General features: G+C 31.2%; 1 protein-coding gene across 1 annotated transcript; it reads right to left on the bottom strand.

The window, feature by feature from the left end:
* Positions 1 to 1,700: 1,700 nt before the first annotated feature.
* LOC132729515 (ribonuclease H-like) lies at positions 1,701 to 2,320 on the bottom strand. Its single transcript, XM_060715288.1, has 2 exons — positions 2,159 to 2,320; positions 1,701 to 2,024 (listed from the first exon to the last, which is right to left on the bottom strand). The coding sequence occupies exons 1-2, from the start codon at positions 2,318 to 2,320 to the stop codon at positions 1,701 to 1,703; spliced, it is 486 nt and encodes a 161-aa protein (XP_060571271.1).
* Between the last annotated feature and the right edge of the window lie 17,036 nt (positions 2,321 to 19,356).

The following is a 19,356-nucleotide window of genomic DNA, read 5'->3' on the forward strand; positions in this document are numbered from 1 at the left end:
ACGCGGCAAAACTTTCCAAGACAAACATCATTGCATGCAGGCGTAAACGCACTCAAAACGTCTGTTCGCGGATTGACCCATAACTTTATATACAAATGCATGCTGAATAATCTTTAGTGTTGGTAATTATAGTTGGAGAAAAACCAAGAATGGTACACGACTTTGTTTGTCCATATTTATTGTAAAGCCGTATCTGTTTTATTTCTTTTCTGTGTTATTGTAGCTTCATTCCTCAGGAAATACCAATAGGTATGTGATGTTCGCAATGCAATTTTAATATTATCGTGAATCTGTCATGTGTCGCCATATCTCATCATTTCAATATTAATGAAGATCTATGGAACATTATTTATATCTGATTCAATGAAATAGTAGCTTATTTAAATGAAATAGTTTAACGTCAATATGCGAATGTAAATTGATTTGGAATAGCTTAAAAATATCCTTTTTTCTAACAACGATTTTTTGTCCATAATTCAAAAAGTATTCACTCCTGTAAAATATAATTAAAATAATAGTTAAGAGCTGATTGTCCAAAAATCACAAGTAATAATGAAATGATTTTGCATATAAGATGAAATTCAAGAATTTTAGATATTATATCATTTAAGTAAATATGTCTAAAACAGTGAATCTTTAATTTAAACTTAAATGGATAATTTTATGACAAAGGAATTGTATCAGTATGATTAATTGTTAAATGTGTAACTTATTTATTGTTTGATAGTAAATGGAAATTACTGATCATTAAACGTTAAAAATCCAGTGAAAAAAACAGAATTAAACTTAAATATGAGAACATTGTTCCATTCAAACATTCTAACTTCAAACACATGTCTGAATAAAAGCGTGTACCTTTGTGTCTCAAATAACTTGATAGAAGAAAATACAATGAAATAACAAGAATATAAAGGCACCGCTGGTGGAAAACTATATGAATGTTTGAAACATCATTCGTATGTCAAGAAACGGCAGTATCCGTTCTTTTTGCACTATTTCTTGTTTTTGAATGAACACGATGAAGCCATTTCTGGTAATGTTATAGCTGTGAAACAATTCCATTCGGGAAAAAAAGAAACAACTTCATATTGCAAAGATAGCAGACCTCTGATGTAAAAAAACCTTGTGTTATAAAGAAAACGAGAGATATTCCATGACATAAAATGCAGACCAGATATAGATAATTAAATTAGATATGCTTAATTTCTTTTTCTGTTTGAATTTCTTTGACGTGATTAATGTTCTTTAACATTCTTATTATGTCAATTTTATATAAGGATTGGTTGCAATATCACAACTTGTGCATAACACATTGTTTTTACTTTATAATACATTTAGAGTAAGTATCAGAACAAAATACGTTATTTTATAATCCTAAAGAACATACAAACAAATACAATAGAAATAAAACATAGAAAATAATATAATACTGTAGGCCCGGTTTGATTGAGCATGTTTGTATACTGACTAACATTTTGAACTTCTTCTTCTTCTTCTCGTTCACCGCTACAATCTCAGGCCGGCCACATAGATGAAGGTTGCTGTCTTCTGCAGTTCCTCCATTGCGCCGTGTAGTTTCGTTTGTATCCCGGTCTCCACTGGCAACACCGCTCTTCTCTCTTGTTCCAGGAGAGGACATTGTTGTAGGAGATGTTCAGCTGTTTGGTTGTCACGTCCATAGGAGCACTTGGGAGAGGCAGCTAGTTTAATTTTGTACATATGTTCAGCCTGTTATGACCTGTGCGGAGCCTAAAGATAGTTACTTGCTCCCTCCTGTCCAGGTAGTGGTAGTCATCCTTGTTTGACTGCCACCTCATTGCTGCTTTGATTGTTGTTGTCTTCTCCTTGTAGCTGATGTGGTTCATAGGCTGATCACCTTCCGCTCCTAGCTTTGCCAGTTCATCAGCCTTTTCATTTCCAGGGATGCCGCAATGTGCGGGGATCCACTGGAGTGCTATTTGTCTGGTTTGTGACATGCGAGATAGCACTTCTGATAGTTCAGGCAGCTGATGGTGTTCTAGGGCCTGTAGTATCGACAGAGCATCCGTTAATATGACGATCTATGGGCAGTCCTCTGGAGACTCTTCAATCACTTTCAGAGCTGTCATGATGGCTTCAAACTCTGCCTTGTAGCTGGTAAGTATTTCCCCGTTGCTACACTAATTGTGTCACTTCTACTATTGGTATGTTGGATGTAGATGCCAGCTCCCCCATCTTTTATAGCTGCTGTAGCTGAGCCATCTGTATAGATATGAGTCCATGACTCTTGGGGGTACTCATCAGCTATCATTGAGTGTGAGTGCTTTTTTGGTGACATCATCTTTTGTACTTGGATGGAGTAGTGGCACAGTCGTATTAATATGAGTGTTGGACAGTTCTTGAATCCATTGGATTGGCAGGTCAGATTTATCAATAGGTATAACAGAAGGTCCAAGTTTTTCAGCATAAGTTCTAGTCAGTTTCTTGGCCTCGTGTACAAAGCTATCTCTGAGCAGACGATTCTTTGTCAGTCCTTGTAACTTTTGGTTCATTGGGTGGTCTGGGAGGAACTCATTTTAGCTGGCTTGTACAAGTGCTTTGGCATCTCTTCTTTGACTGAGTGGTGGAGTGGTGGTAAGGTGAACTAACATCAATCACAAGTCGTGATATAGAAACGCTATGTGTAAAATAGAAATTTTCATAATCTAATATAATTGGGGAACTTACGGCAAACACTTTTAATATCGAATGTCATTTTGAAGTTTAATTGGGTACACTGTGTTACATAAGGTTCTACAGCAAACTGCATTATAGAGGCAATGATTCAAAATAAATACTTATTCTACCAATCAGTCAAGTATATTTTGGAAATCCAATTGCCAAATATTAACGGTACTTAAAGGCATGTTATAGCCAATCTTACCCTTTGAAGCGGCTAGTTTCAAAGCAATGTGTGCTAAATTGCGCTTTATAGAGGTAATAATTATAATTTCTAATGAGATGCTTTAATGCTTTAAGCAAAGTCCTACATCACTTTTGATTTTTATAACAGTCAATTATAATACCATTTACACATAAATTTTATGATAAGAATAATGACCTCTATTAAGGGATAGTTACTTATATATTAAATAGATATCAAAACATGAAATATTAAGTGACATTGCTAACGAGCTAGTCACAAGTGGTTAATGTCGGGAATTTCAATTCCGGTTTTTCGATCATCATTTTGGACAGTCACCGTATTATAGTTTACTGTTGGAAATAAAAAAAGAGTGTATGTTGTGTTAAGTGATATAAAATCGTTAAAGAAAAAATGATTCTCATAAAAAATATAAAGGAATTTCTTTATGTTATACAAAGAAAATATTTTTTTTATGTTAACAAAATATTTAGTAACTTTCAACATTATATTATGATATTAAGATGTCCGTCCACATTTGAAATATTTTAAGAAAAACTTTTTAACTTGACTGACTTGCTTGCCGATAGAAATCCTCAAATATACTGGAGGAAAGCGGGTGGATGACGTTCAATGCACCATGTACATGCAATTTTCATACTGGAACTCTTTATTTATTTTAAAACGCTTGTAATTTAGCTAGCACCGTTTTCTTAATTATATCTGAAATTTTCCAATTTAAGGTCTGTTTATTAACATTATGTTATAGTTATACCCAAACATCGCACAAAATATATAATATTATTCGCACAAAATAAATTATAGACCCTTAACTCTAGAAATTCGAGATTCCTCTATGATAGCACACGAAAACCACTAAAAAGTTGGTGTATAAAATGTTAACGCGATCAAAATGTTGTAATATTTGAACAAATGATAACTAAACGTTCTACCATAAAATTTATTTTAGAAGCCGGGCCTTTTTATTAAAGTTATTAAATTACATTCTCATAAAAATTCTCATTGAAAAAAAAACATATTTGGCGAAGAAAATATCGTTTATCTAGATTGTGGCGTTCACAATATAGAAAATGCAATAGCAGTGTTCTTTTAACTTTCGGTCAGTTTTTTGTTAATCTTATAAAAATGTTGTTAATAACTGCAAATAAACCACTGTTTCTATATGTATTTTGATTACGATTTTTAGCCGAGGCTTATATGTTTACGTTATTTATTGATGCAAAACTTGTAGCCATAGTGAATATTTTTACAATCTTGAATATTTCCAGGGAAAACTAATAGCTGTGCCGTGAATCGCATGAAATATTCATGAAAAAAATACTTGTCTGAACTAAACCCGGTAATGAAGGACAAAATGAACTTTCTGTATATTTTTCTTATTGCATTGACATTACTTTAGAAGGACAAAACGTTTTTCCAACATTACTTCTGTTTGCGTATTCTCTGGCAGAAAATAAAAAGAAAACAGACTTAACACAAACACAATGAATGTTACAATCAAAACGCGATCATATTCACAGACACTCAATTTATATCCATTGTTGGATTTTTTTTTTTAAAAATCACATTTTCAATTTAGGTTGGCGATTACAAAATACAGAAAAAGACATTATAAATGACATTTTCGATTATTTTGTGTACAAAAGTCACAAAGGCGTGCAAGATCCCTAATTGTTTTTAATTTAAAATTCATAGTTGTTTCTTTTAAAATAATGGCTATAGGTGTAATCGTTTGGAATTACAAATTCCAAGATTGACAAGTTCAGTTTATACAGTTGTTTTTAAGAATATATATACCTTACATTTTATTGATGCATAGTTGAAAAACATGCATGATAACTTGATAGTTTTCATAGTTCTCGGACATATGAAGTTCAAATGGAGATTGCTGTAGATATCGACGCATCCATCATGTGTAAATCCACCGTCACTGCTTTTTATATACAAATAAATATTTCCTCGAAAACGGCAAGCAGAAATGGAGATAATCTAAGGTGAAGGCTGTTACATTACCAATTTCTTATTTATACGCTTGAGCTACACATTTCACTAAAACCTTTTCTAGTTTCTTTACCTTTGTTTAGTTTGTAGTGCACAGAACGTACCCCCCCCCCACCGACACGATCAGTCACACCAATAGGTCATCCAGAAGGCACCGAACTAATAATTGGGAGAAGACACAAGGGCGGTGAAAGGAAGGGAGTATATAATATGAAAAAAGATCACCAAGGAAGGGCGACGTTCAATAAACGCTGCTCCTACACGACCCAGCAACAGTTTCAAAAGTTAAAAGCACGCCTTAATATTGTTCATTTGACAGCCTACTTTATGTGCATTTATGTGCATTTATTTTAATACATTGTAGCAAACATACAATTTTAAAGATTTTAAACTTTAATATTGTGTAATACACGTTTTTCATAATCAGCTTTAGTCAAGCACCATATAAAAGACAAACTTTTGAAATATATATTTCAAATCAACTGTACAGCAAAAAATATAATGTCCTTTTAACATATTTTGCAAAGGACAGGTTCACTTTTCAGAATGTTATTATTTTCTACTTCACAAAAAGCTTTTGCTACCGAACAAACCTTTGTTTCGATATTTATGATTTTCTTAAGTGCTTCTTTTAGCCAAGGCTAATAGGTTTACATGAATTATTGATGCAACAATTGTATCCGTAGTGAATTTCTTTACCATCTTCAATATTTCCAGGGAAAACTAAGAGGTGTGCTGTGAATCAAATGAAATATTCATTGGGTAAAAGTTTGCTTGTCTCAACTTTATACTCGGCAATGAATTACATTTGAAGTTCCTGTAATGTTTAACGTCTTGTAACATCAATGTTTTTGTTTTGTTTTTTTGTTTGTTTGTTTTTTTTGTTTTTTTTTTAGAAATAAAATATTTCTACGACGTTACCGCTCATTTAGGTTTAGAGACAAATGGTAAAACTATAGAATATACTTTGTACTTTTATACAAAAAACAACAACAACTCACCGTAGTTATATTCCTAAAAACCGTTATTGATGGTTTCATATTATCCTGAAAATAGATTTTCATGAGATATTGCAATTTAACTTTGAATTAGTTTATTGAAAGTAGAAGGAAGTAAAGATAAATGATCAAAAGCAACTACGATAGTCTTGTGTACAATAATCCCCAAAGCATACATAAAATACAAAATTATCAATCTACAATCATTAACTTATTTAACAATCGATAGACTAGATGACTTTGTAACTTTGACAAGTTTATAAGTTGTTTGAGAGATTAATATCAATATTGACATGGTATTGATATAAAGAGATGAAAATTGTAAAAGCTTGAGAGCTATCATCATTATCTGACATCTAAAGTTCAAATGTTGACGCTGTTAGATGATTTAGATATTGCCACACACACACAACTACAACAAACAACAAACACGTGAAGTGTCTTAGTAAATGATGTATAGAAATATGTAAAGTAGAAAAACACAGAATTAATCTACGTTGAAATTATCAAATTGAGCTTGTATCTTTCAAACTTTGAATTAAATACTGTCATGCGTTTTGTTGAAATATAGGAGTTTTCTTTACGAATAGCATATTTAAGAGACGATCAAACGATTGTAATCTATTTTAGGCCTTTGTTGAGTGTATTAATTTTTATTTCATTTATGTATGTTAGATGATGAAGACAAATCAATTTGTCATATCTTAAGATTGAGGGGATATTATTCACGTTTAATTAACGCATGACAGTCCTAAATTAAACAACAATATATTTTGTATTTGAATGAAAGGTTAGATGTGTTATGTCTTGAGCTTGCCACACGAAAACTAAGAGATACAAAATGCAATAGACAAAGCTAGAATGTTTGGAAAGTTTCATAACAAAAGCACATTGTTTGTGCTGAGAGTGATCATATCAACTTTCTTTTTAAAACAAATGGTCAAGTACTTAGCTGTATGATAGTGACTCCTTCTTTTTTGACACCTTTTTGAATTAAAGTTCCAACAAAAAGGCAGACGGCATATAAGCAAACGATATATTTTGCAGCAGGCAAACAACTTAGGCCTTTATCTGCATGCATAATTAAATTTGACGTATGAAGCCACTAATAACATTAAACTAACCTGAAATATGGCCAAGGTTTACGTAACATATTGTTACGTATCTTTTTTAATGCAAAACAACACATACATAACATTACATTATATCATTTATTTTGTTTTCAATGTTATTGTGTCGCTCGTGTTTGTTGTATGAATGTTTTTGTTGTTTTCGTATGTACATGTATATACAGCCCATACATAAAAAGTATTTCAGCAATCTGATAAATATTTGAGAACTGATTAAACTGTGTTGTATCTTGATATTTAAAGATCCTGTAACACAATTTTTATGGGTTTAAATCATAAGTATATGCTCAAATTTAGATTTATCAATATTGTAGGTTCCAAAAAGCATTATTTATAAAGATATTACCGAATTTAACATTTCATGTAAATAAAGGGAGGTCATAGAAAACTTATTTTCTATAAAGTTTAAGTCAAATTTTACAATAAGAAATGAATGCATATCTTTTAATGATAACATATAATATGCACAGATATTTGCAGTAAATATTTTACATATTCTTCGATGTTTGAAAATTGTTTAATTTGCATAATTATGTACATATATATAATTTAACATAGTGTGGTTTACCACTTTGATCACAACATACAGGATCTTTAAGACATTTTCTTTATGATGTCTTTAAGAATATAAGTATACATACATATTATTTGAATATAAACATATAGAGTTTTTGGAAAATTGTTGCATTTGAAAAAAGTATGAGGTCATGCAACATTTAAGATGCTATTTTCAACAATAATTGCTGCCTAACACTTTGTCAATAAAGTAAAATGGCTTTTTAAATGACCCCTCAAAGTATTGAAAAGGGTTGAATAATTTAGTCATCACTAATAGCACTTGCTTAAATTGATGCATACAAATAAACATTTATTCTCCCTAACGAACCATCGGCAGTCGTGGAAGAGCACTAATGTGTCTACATGAATTATTAATGCAACTATAATATCCTCGTGACGGGCTCAATATACACTTATAGTTTACACATTATAGATGTTATGAAAACATTTCCAGTGTTGAAGCCGTGCACAAATTCAGTATTATAATCTTTAATCTATAATAACATGTATATTAAGCTTTCCTAGATTTCAAATCACTGAAGTATACTATAAAACATATTTTGCCTCAGACAAAAAAACAACTATAAGAACAACTTTTTATGACTACATGGATGTCAATTTGGTACTGCTGGACTTGCGTGTCACATTTAACGTTCCATGGTAACCGCCTTATAAACACATCTGCTGATTGATTTAAATAAAAAATGTCACCAATTTACCAGTTTCGTGTCTAAATGTTCTATTCTCCTTCAGTCGGTGCTAGGGGGCGTGGACGGTAACTTGCACGTTTCACTACCATCCAGGAACAGGCTTAACTACACCGAGCCTGCAACATTTTCAATTGTGTCGTTTAAGCGTTATTAAGGGAATCTTAGGGGGCTACATTGCCTTGAAGAAATAAGTAATTTCGACAAAAAGCAAAATAAACCTTCAAAACTACGGGCCCTGTAATTAACTTTTACCCAAACAACAGACCACGTGATTATTCATGTAAACACTGATAATTGTTATAAAAGCAAATTTAAATCTTCCGTCTCAAGCACAAATCACACTTAAAAATAGATCATTCATCAGTGCATTCATTTCAAGTTTCTGTTATTTTTGTGTTGTTTTTTTTCTTCAATAAATACATAGTTGTAAGCCTACATTTAAAACCATATGTCTTTTTCATTATTATAATTTCTCTTTCGCGACGTTTTTCCCCCATTTTTATAAGTTCTCTTCCGCGATGTTTTTTTTTCATTATTATAATATCTCTGTTGCGATGTCTTTTTCATTATTATAATATCACTGTCGCGATGTCATTTTCATTATCATAATATCTCTGTCGCGATGTCGTTTTCAATATTATAATATCTCTTCCGCTATGTCTTTTTCATTATTATAATATCTCTTCCGCTATGTCTTTTTCATTTTTATAATATCTCTTTCGCGATGTCATTTTCGTTATTATAATATCTCCAACTCGATGTCTTTAAAAGCTTTGAATAATTGAGTCGAAACATATTAATATGGAAATTTATTTGGATATACGCTAAGGAATGGCTTTCTTGAAATATGCATTAAAATGAAGGGATAAATTTACAGTTGCTATAGAAACCAATATCTATCTTAGGAATGCTGCTGTTCTCCTAGTTTAATTAAAAAAACATATTTCTAAACATAATAGAGCCATTAGAAAACTTACTGAACTCTTAATTCAAATTCTGTTCTCTATTTTATCTGTCACCTCTGAATCCCTATATTTTAGATCTGCCCACTTAGAACAATAGTGTGTAATATCATCAATGTTTTTTACATAAAAATATATATTTCCTTGACAACGGCAAGCAAAAATGTAGATAATCTAAGATGAAGGCTGTAACATTACCAATTTCTTAGTTAATACGTCTGAGCTACACATTTCACTAAAACCTTTTCTAGTTTCTTTATGATGATGGCAATGATCCGAGCAGGACATTATTCGCAGGTACGTGTATAATTATGTTGGTTTTTTGTTTGTTTTTTTGTTGTTGTTTTTTTTAATTATTAAAATGAATTATAATTTAATATAAAATTGTCGTCTAGGTAAGACAGTAAAATAAATTTCTACGAATGTTAACCTTTCAAAAGTCACGTCTAATCAAGCACGCCTTAATGTTGCTCATTTAACAGACTACTGTGTGTGTCCATTTTTAACTCTATGTGCATTTATTTTAATACGTTGTAGCAAACATACAATTTTAAAATTTTAAACTTCCGTTAGTAAATGAGATAAAAATGACTCGTGTACAGACTTAAACCGAGTTTGCAATTTTCATGTAATTTTATTTGGTAAATGTTTCCTAGAGATCACCTTTTTCATATTTATATCATCTTTGTCCAGCCTCTGCTAGGTAATTGAAGACAATAGTATATACTTTACACAAAAAAGTTACGGTAAGCATTTAATCCTACACACTTTAAATGGACACACTATTAATATATAGTGTCATTTTTAAAAAAAGATTGGCATATTTTTAAGAAAGAGTTCAATTCTATATCTGAAACTCTGCACATGGTCCAAATTTTAAAGGTGAGTAAAAAATCATGAAAGTATGTAACTAGGTCAAAATCAAGGTCAACTGATATCAAATTTTAATTTTACATCTAAAACTGAGCACATGGTTCATATATTATAGCCTTACATAAAAACAACAACAAAGTAGGTCACTGGGTCAAACATATGCCAGCACATATCAAAGTTCAATTCTACTTCTGTGCACACGGTACAAAATTCACAGCTGTATATCAAGTACCCAGATGCTTAGCTTGAAAAATAGACACAAATATCTCAATTTTTAAGACCAATTATGTCTCAGAAATGCAATCAGTTTGATTTCTCAAAACCTGTCTATGTATTGTATCTTTTTACAGCTTCCAAAAACAAATACTCATTTACCACACAGATGAACTATCTTTGCTTCGTTTGCTCTGTTGGCAATTAAGGTATGATCCACCTAATGCATTACCACCACTTTGAAGAGTATTCAAATAGGCTAGAACTACTATCAATTGCATTGTAACTGAGGGGCGTGGGTTCAAGCCCCAGAAGCGGCAACTTTTTGTTCTTTCTTTTTTTTCTTTGAACATTATACGGTCTCTCATATCACTCTTGATAAGAAAAAAGTGTTTTATTTTAATTATGAAATTACTATTGGTATTTATTGGCTAAATTGTGCCAAATCTTTTATCAAATATGGTACCTGATATTTTCAAAGTCTAATTAAATAAAAACTAGACGGTAAAAGTATTTTATATTTGACAAGCGCAACCAATATACTTTTAAGAAAATTAATGCAAACTTTGAAAACAGCCCCTGATTTGAGTAAATTTTAGGGATATTTTGAATAAGGCCCTCAAAGTAGAAAAATGATCAAAACAAGTACTTAAAATGGGTTGGGTAGGGTAACATTTATATACATATTTCAAACATTTTGAGTAGGAACAATAATTTTGCTGGGTCATTTGTTAGCTGAATGCTATTATTTGTTTCTCAAAAATGTTCTATAGGAAACCATTTTTTCAGAATGATTATAAAATAGAATATTTAGAGTTTCTCATTTCTGAAAAAGAGCCCTTCTAATAGCCAAGTTTTACTTAAGAAAAATCTCCATAACTCGTAAACCGTACGGTAAACTTTGTTTAAATTTTGCATTTTTGTGTCTTTTAAGGTATATAACTGACCTATGTTGTCAATTTTACAGTTCCTTATAGTGCCCATTAGGAGGCTCATACCTTAATTATATTGATTTAGCATTTAGTATGGAAGTCAAAATACATTTTTGTTTACATTTTGTTACCTTAACGACACTTGACTGACCATCCATCGCTTTTTTCAGCTGTTAAACATCTAACATGCTCAAAATCAACTATTCAAACATTATTTATCACATGTTTGACATTTCTAAAGAATTTAAAAAGTATGTTTTTCTATGTTACAATAGAACAAATCAAATCAAGACACAAATCGGGAACATTTTCGTTAAAGCAATAATTAAAAAGATTTACATTTCAAAACATTCCTTTGTAACTATAATTTGTTGCGCTTCTAGTGTATTTGTGTTACAGAAGATAATATTGTCTGTTATTTGAAGTTACAGTATTCGACATAAGTAACCCTCATTCATATTGATATGCTGTGTGCAACGTTTTTATATTGACAAATGTGACAAATGATTATTACCTATCATGATATGCCTACTTTATCAGATGTATCGTTTAACTGATATTCGTTTTAATCGTCTTCAATTACAATTGGGCTCGTTTCTTATGAACGCTTAACTATTGCTTGACAGAACTATTTCAGAGGCCGACAGTTCTGCATATCTTAATATATTATTATTTATGAAAATTAAAACAGTTATGAAATATGTTTTATATTTTTTTATGTTTTTTTTTTGCATTTGATTTTATTACATTCAGGTCATGCTTCTTAAAAAAGTTAGGACTTTTCATTTTTTACTGATATATATTCAATCATTTTATATTAAGTGGTTTTGCTGTTGAAAAAAATCATAAGCGTAAATGTTATATATTCAATCAAACCTTTCAAAAATGTCAACTCCAATTTTCAGTTATAATTTCAAATGATGTATTCTCTCTTTAAATTTGGAAAGGCAATTACGAATAGCATCGCATAATAACCGAATGCATGAAAATATCCTATTTCAAACAGCATCAACGGAGTAAAGAGGGTTCAAATACTAGTGACATAGACTAATTTTGAACAAATGTGAAGCAGTCACATGTATTTTATACTAAAATGTATCCAAAAAAATATTTCACATGCAATTAATCATTTAACATTAAAGTGGCATGATGCCTTACAAAGAGTAAATGGTAGGTGTACAGGTCATAGTCAAAATAACTGTAAATTTGTCATAATTGCTTTCAATATTATATTAGAACTCATCTGTATAATCAATAACCCAACTGGCACACATAAATTTCTATAAATCTCCTTCGGAATGCATTCAATTGATAGAAAGAGTGAGGCGGTATTTTTTATATTTTAGGCAGTTGTTACACTTTATCCTACACATGTTTCATAATCAATTATTTGTTACTGACCAAAATAATAGTCAACAATTGTCAATCTTTTTAAATATGTTGTCACTTCAGCTCAACTCGACAACAAAAAGATTGGCATAATGCCACTTTCATCAAAATAATAATCATGTTTCTAGGTACTTTTAAACTACATTGCGTTACTCATAGGTAAGCATTTTACACATTATATACTATTAAAAGAATAAACAAAAATTGAATAACCTTATGCCAGAAAAATACATCGTGCCATTTTATACATTCGTTTAATTCAGAATTAAGTTATGTTAAATATACTTTTTAACTAGACAGAAATTTCAAGGTAAAAGGTCTTAATATAAAATCTGTAGCTAAACTAAATTGAAAAGTACATGTCGTTTAGGATATAAAACAAATGGTAGATACATTTAACGATAGGAACGAAGAAACGAAATATAGAGACCAATTTTAAATTGTCTATGAGTGAATATTGTCTTTTATGTTATCATTAAATTACGGTATAGTTTTCACCAATTAAAGTGGCATTATGGTCATCCAAGTGTACATGTTATTTGAACCAGTAAAACATAACTTGACATTTACACGTAATTGTGTTCAATTTTATATTTAAATAAAATAATTTTCAATAATTCATGTATACAACGAAAATTTCTATAAATATCATTCTGAATGTATTGGTAAAGCATAAATCTTAAAAAAGAGTTGGGCAATTAAGTTATGTTTTATATTGCATAAAACACGTTTTTCACAATCAGTTATTAATCAAGTACATTTATAATAATCAATACACATTTCAAATCAACTGGACAGCGAAACAAAGGCATAATGTCCTTTTAACATATTTTGCAAAGTGAAGGTTCACTTTTCAGATATGCTCACGCAATTTTTTTAAAGGAAAAACAATTGTTAAATTCTTTCAGTTATTACTTTGTACTTCACAAAAAGCTTTTGCTACAGAACAAACCTTTGTTTCGATATTTATGATTTTCTTAAGTGCTTCTTTTAGCCAAGGCTAATAGGTTTACATGAATTATTGATGCTACCATTGTATCCGTAGTGAATTTTTTTACCATCTTGAATATTTCCAGGGAAAACTAAGAGGTGTGCTGTGAATCAAATGAAATATTCATTGGAAAAAGTTTGCTTGTCTAAACTTTATACTCGACAATGAATGACATATGAAGTTCCTTTAATGTTAACTACTTGTTACATCAATGTTTTTTTAGAAATAAAATATTTCTACAACGTTACTACTCATTTAGGTTAAGAGACAAATGTTAAAACAATAGAATATACTTTTTACTTTTATACAAAAAAAATCAACGACAACGCACCGTAGTTATATTCCTAAAACTCTTTATTGATGGTTTCATATCATCCTCAAAAAAAGATCTTCAAGAGGTATTGCAATTCAACATTGAATTAGTTTATTGAAAGTAGAAGGAAGAAAAGATTAATGGTCAAAAGCAACTAAGATAGTCTTGTGTACAATTAACTCCAAAACATACAAAAAATACAAAATTATCAATTTACATTTCATTAACTTTTTTTTACAAGCGATAGACTTGATGACTTTGTACCTTTGACAAGTTTATAAGTTGTTTGAGAGATTAATATCAATATTGACATGGTATTGATATAAAGAGATGAAAATTGTAAAAGCTTGAGAGCTATCATCATTATCTGACATCTAAAGTTCAAATGTTGACGCTGTAAGATGATTTAGATATTGACACACACACACAACTATCACAAACAACAAACACGTGAAGTGTCTTAGTAAATTATGTATAGAAATATGTATTGTTGCAAAACACAGAATTAATCTGCGTTGAAATTATCAAATTGAGCTTGTATCTTTCAAACTTTGAATTTAATACTGTCATGAGGTTTGTTGAAATATAGGAGTTTTCTTTATATGTCTTTACGAATAGCATATTTAAGAGACGATCAAACGATTGTAATCTATTGTCAGGCCTTTGTTGAGTGTCTGAATTTTAATATTATTTATATGTATGTTAGATGATGAAGACAAATCAAGTAGTCATATCTTTAGATTGATGGATATTATTCACGTTTAATTAACGCATGACAGTCCTGAATTAAACAACAATATATTTAGTATTTGAATGAAAGGTAAAGTGTGTTATGTGTTAAGCTTGTCACACGAAAACTAAGAGATACAAAATACAATGGACAAAGTTAGAATGATTGAAAAGTTTCATAACAAATAATTCAAAAAAAACCTTGGTATCAGACAAATTTCCGAGTACTAAAGCGAATGGTCAAGTACGAATCTGTATGATAGTAACTCCTTCTTTTTTGACACCTTTTTTAATAAAAGTTTCAACAAAAAGGCAGACGGTATATAAGCAAACGATATATTGTGCAGCAGGCCTTAATCTACATGCATAATTAAATATGACATATGAAAAAAAACAAGAATAAAGATCAACAAGGCAAAGGCAACGTTCACAGGACGCGGGCCCCCGACACACTCAAAAAACCTGGAGCGGACATAAAGGTGAAAGGAGTGGGGCACATAATGTGAAATAATATAAACTAAAACAAACCCATAAGGGAATTAAAAGGATAAGGGCTGTAAATGTGAAAAGGTGGGGGGTTAAAAATGGGTGAGGGGGGGGGATTGAGAAAATACCTACCGTCAACGACAATCCAACAAGACAGACATCACAACACATGTAAACATCCAAAACAAGTTACACTACAGACATGAAAAACACGTGAAGGAACACAGAGGGTACCGCCTTGGAACGGTCAGTGGTAATTAAACCACGGGGGAGTTTAAACCCGTTTAAGGCGCGCCAAACCTCACTCTTAGCAAGTGTTAATAAAATTAATCCCCGCCAAGTGAAATTCTAACAATGGTCATGGTTACATTAGACGAAATAAATAAAACACATACAAAAATATGTAAATATGTAGAAAAAGGTACAGCCTAATGACCATTACCAAAGTACTCGATGCCTTAAAGGAAGGCAGAGCAACAAGAAAATTACCTACAAGGGCCCGACGAAGCAAGACAGAAGACGAACATTAACACAATTCAGCAGTCCCAAAGGGCTTTAAGAACTGTCCATCATAGAGTCTCCTACTTAGTCCGTCAAATGTAATTAAAAGAGGAAAGCGTAGCGTCCAACTGTAAAAGGGTTGAATACCGAGCATGCGGTATGCCTTAAAAAAATTGGGCCATAACCTTTTTCAAAAAACCGTTTGATAATTTTAGTGAAGACGGCAGAAAAATTACTATGACCCATGATCCTACGAAGTTTGTAAATCACATCTCCATAGAAGTCAGGTTTGCTAATACCTAGTCGTAAAAGAGTTTATAATTTACAATTAAATTTTAAAACTAAGTCTGAATTACGTTGGCAATCTGATAAATATTTGAGAATTGATTAAAACTGTGCTGTTATTTGACATTTAAGACATTTTCTTTATGATATTTTAAAGAATGTTAACTTAGTATAAATACACATTATTCGAATATAAACAAACAGAGGTATGAAGCCATTAATAGCATTCAACGAACCTGAAATATTGACAAGGTGAACGTAACAAGTTTTTACGTACCTGTTTTATGTAAAACAACACATATATAACATAACATTATATCATTTATTTTGTTTTCAATGTTATTGTGTTGCACGTGTTTGTTGTATTGATTTTTCTGTTGTTTTCGTATGTACGTATAGTCCATACATAAAACACCTTTCAGCAATCTGATAAATATTTGAGAATTGATTAAAACTGTGCTGTTATTGGACATTTAAGACATTTTCTTTATGATATTTTAAAGAATGTTAATATAAATACACATTATTTGAATATAAACAAACAGAGGTATGAAAAACTGTTGCATTTGAAAAAAAGTATGAGGTCATGCAACATTTAAGATGCTATTTTCAACATTAATTGCTGCCTAAAACTTTATTAGTAATTTAATAGTAAAATGGCTTTAATAGATGTATGATAACAATTTCCAAATATTGAAAAGGGTTGCATAATTTAGTCATCACTTATTGCACTTGCTAAAATTGATGCATACAAATAAACAATCATTCTCCCTAACGAACCATCGGCAGTCGTGGAAAAGCACTAATGTGTCTACATGAATTATTAATGCAACTATAATATCCTCGTGGCGGGCTCAATATACACTTTTAGTTTACACATTATAGATGTTATGAAAGCATTTCCAAAGTTTTGAAGCTGTGCACGAATCCAGTATTAGAATATTTTATGTATATTAACCGTTTTCTTAGATTTCAAATAACAGAAGTATACTATAAATCAAATATTGCCTCAGACTAAACAAACTATAAGAACAACTTATTATGACTTCATGGATGTAAATTTGGTACTGTTGGACTTGTACTTACTTCAATGATAACCGCCGTATAAACACACCTGCTGATGTTTCTAAATTCAAAATATCACCAATCTACCAATTTCGTGTCTAAATGTTGAATTCTGTTTAAGTTGGAGCAAGGGTTGCGGACGGTAACTTGCACTTTTCACTACCATCCAGGAACAGGCTCAACTACACCGAGCCTGCAACATTTTCAATTTTGTCATTTAGGGCGTTATTTAGGGAGTCCGTTTTTTTATTCTATGGCATTAATGTTGGCAGTAACATGGGCTACATTACCTTAAAGAAATAAGTAATTTCGACAAAAAACAAAATTAACCTTCAAAACTACGGGCACTGTCATTGGCTGTGAAACTTTTACCCAAACAATAGACCACGTGATTATGCATGTGAACACTGATAATTGTTATAAAAGCAAATTTAAATTTTCCGATCAATTTTATATCTCAAGCACAAAGCACACTAAAAAATGATCATTCATCAGTGCATTCATTTCAAGTTTCTGCTATTTTTGTAGGTCTTTTTTCTTCAATACATAGTTGCGAGCCTACATTTCAAACCATATGTCTTTTACATTTTTATAACTTCTCTTCCGCTATGTTTTTTCATTATTATAATATCTCTGTTGCGATGTTTTTTTTCATTATTATAATATCTCTTCCGCTATGTTTTTTCATTATTATAATATCTCTTCCGCTATGTCTTTTTCATTATTATAATTTCTCTTTCGCGACGTTTTTTTTCCATTATTATAATTTCTCTTCCGCGTTTTTTTTTTTTTTTTTTTTTTTATAATATCTCTGTTGCGATGTCTTTTTCATTATTATAAAATCTCCAACTCGATGTCTTTAAAATTTTTGAATAATTGAGGCGAAACATATTAATATGGAAATCTATTTGGATATACGCTAAAGTATGGCTTTCTTGAAATACGCATTAAAATGAAGGAATAAATTTACAGTTGCTATAGAAACCAATATCTATCTGAGGAATGCTGCTGTTCTCCTAGTTTAAATAAAATAAACATATTCTTAAACATAAAAGAGCCATTAGAAAACTTACTGACCTCTTAATTCAAAATCTGTTCTCTTTTTTATCTGTCACCTCTGAATCCCTATATTTTAGATCTGCTCACTTAGGACAATAGAGAGATTATCAAATAGATAATTCAGCGTTTACTGGTTCGATCCTCAAGCAAGGCGAAATTCTCAGAAAGAATTGATCTTGGACATTAAGTGTAATGGTCATTTGCCTTTTACCGTTGATTCATGTAGGATGGGTAGTCGATCACTTGCGAAGAAACAGGTAAGAACTGGTTTGTTATCCAGGAAAGTCGATCGTAATGGATCAACCGCCGAGGTATTAAAAAGATGATAAAATCAGTGTCTTAACAAGAAAAACAAAAATTAAAGACTTCATAAAGAATGTAGTGGCGACATATAGGGATATATATTTCTCCGTCGTCTGTCTGTCTGTCACAAAACTTGTTCGGACTACTCCCAAAAAACTGGTGCAATTTCATCCAAACTTTACATGAAATATCAGTACCAAGTCTAGTTGTGCATGAAGTTTAATGATTTTGTCAGAGTTATGGCCCTTAAATGATCTTTATTTTTAAAGTCTGTTCGAACTACGCCTCTTATACCACTAATGCAATTTCAAATTTGAAACTGTCCAGGATGATCAGTGCGAATATTACACGGGTTTTGGCTAGGTTATGGCCCTAAAATAAATAGCTTTTGAAATAAATATGCCTGTTTGTCTGAATTTTGTGTCTTCTGTTACACAGTAGCTGCAAAATGCAATTGGCTTTCATAAGGCGGCACATGTGATTACTTATTGCTCTTGAGTTTTGTTCCGGTCTTTTAAAGTTTCTTTTATTCAAGCACAGGAAAAACAGGAATTCCCGCACATTTGTCTTCCTGCAGTGAATGTTTGCCTCTCCAACGCAGACCACGTTCTTTATGTGCGATAATTTTACAAGCATCGTAATTGAACAGAACAGAACTGTAGAAATGGCCATAAATGGCTATAATTTTACAGACCCTGTTGTAAGTAAAAACATTTACTCTCAGGTTAGTTGTTTCTTTGAGGATGACAAATGTACGGGAATTCCAGCTTTTCCTGTGACGTCACGAAATGAAGTCGGCGCGAAAAATAAGAAGAAAATCATGATCTATTCCTACATAGGTACGCGATTTAAAAAAGTAATGTTTATCGAAATGGCCCGATATATTATTTTGATCCGTTGTTTTGTTTATTTGTCCGAGGTAAATTATGTTGGGGTTGGGAAAAGGCGTTTCATTC

Source organism: Ruditapes philippinarum, unplaced genomic scaffold (genome assembly GCF_026571515.1).
Source record: "Ruditapes philippinarum isolate M1 unplaced genomic scaffold, ASM2657151v2 ctg967_1_1_1_1, whole genome shotgun sequence".
NCBI classification, from domain to species: domain Eukaryota; kingdom Metazoa; phylum Mollusca; class Bivalvia; order Venerida; family Veneridae; genus Ruditapes; species Ruditapes philippinarum.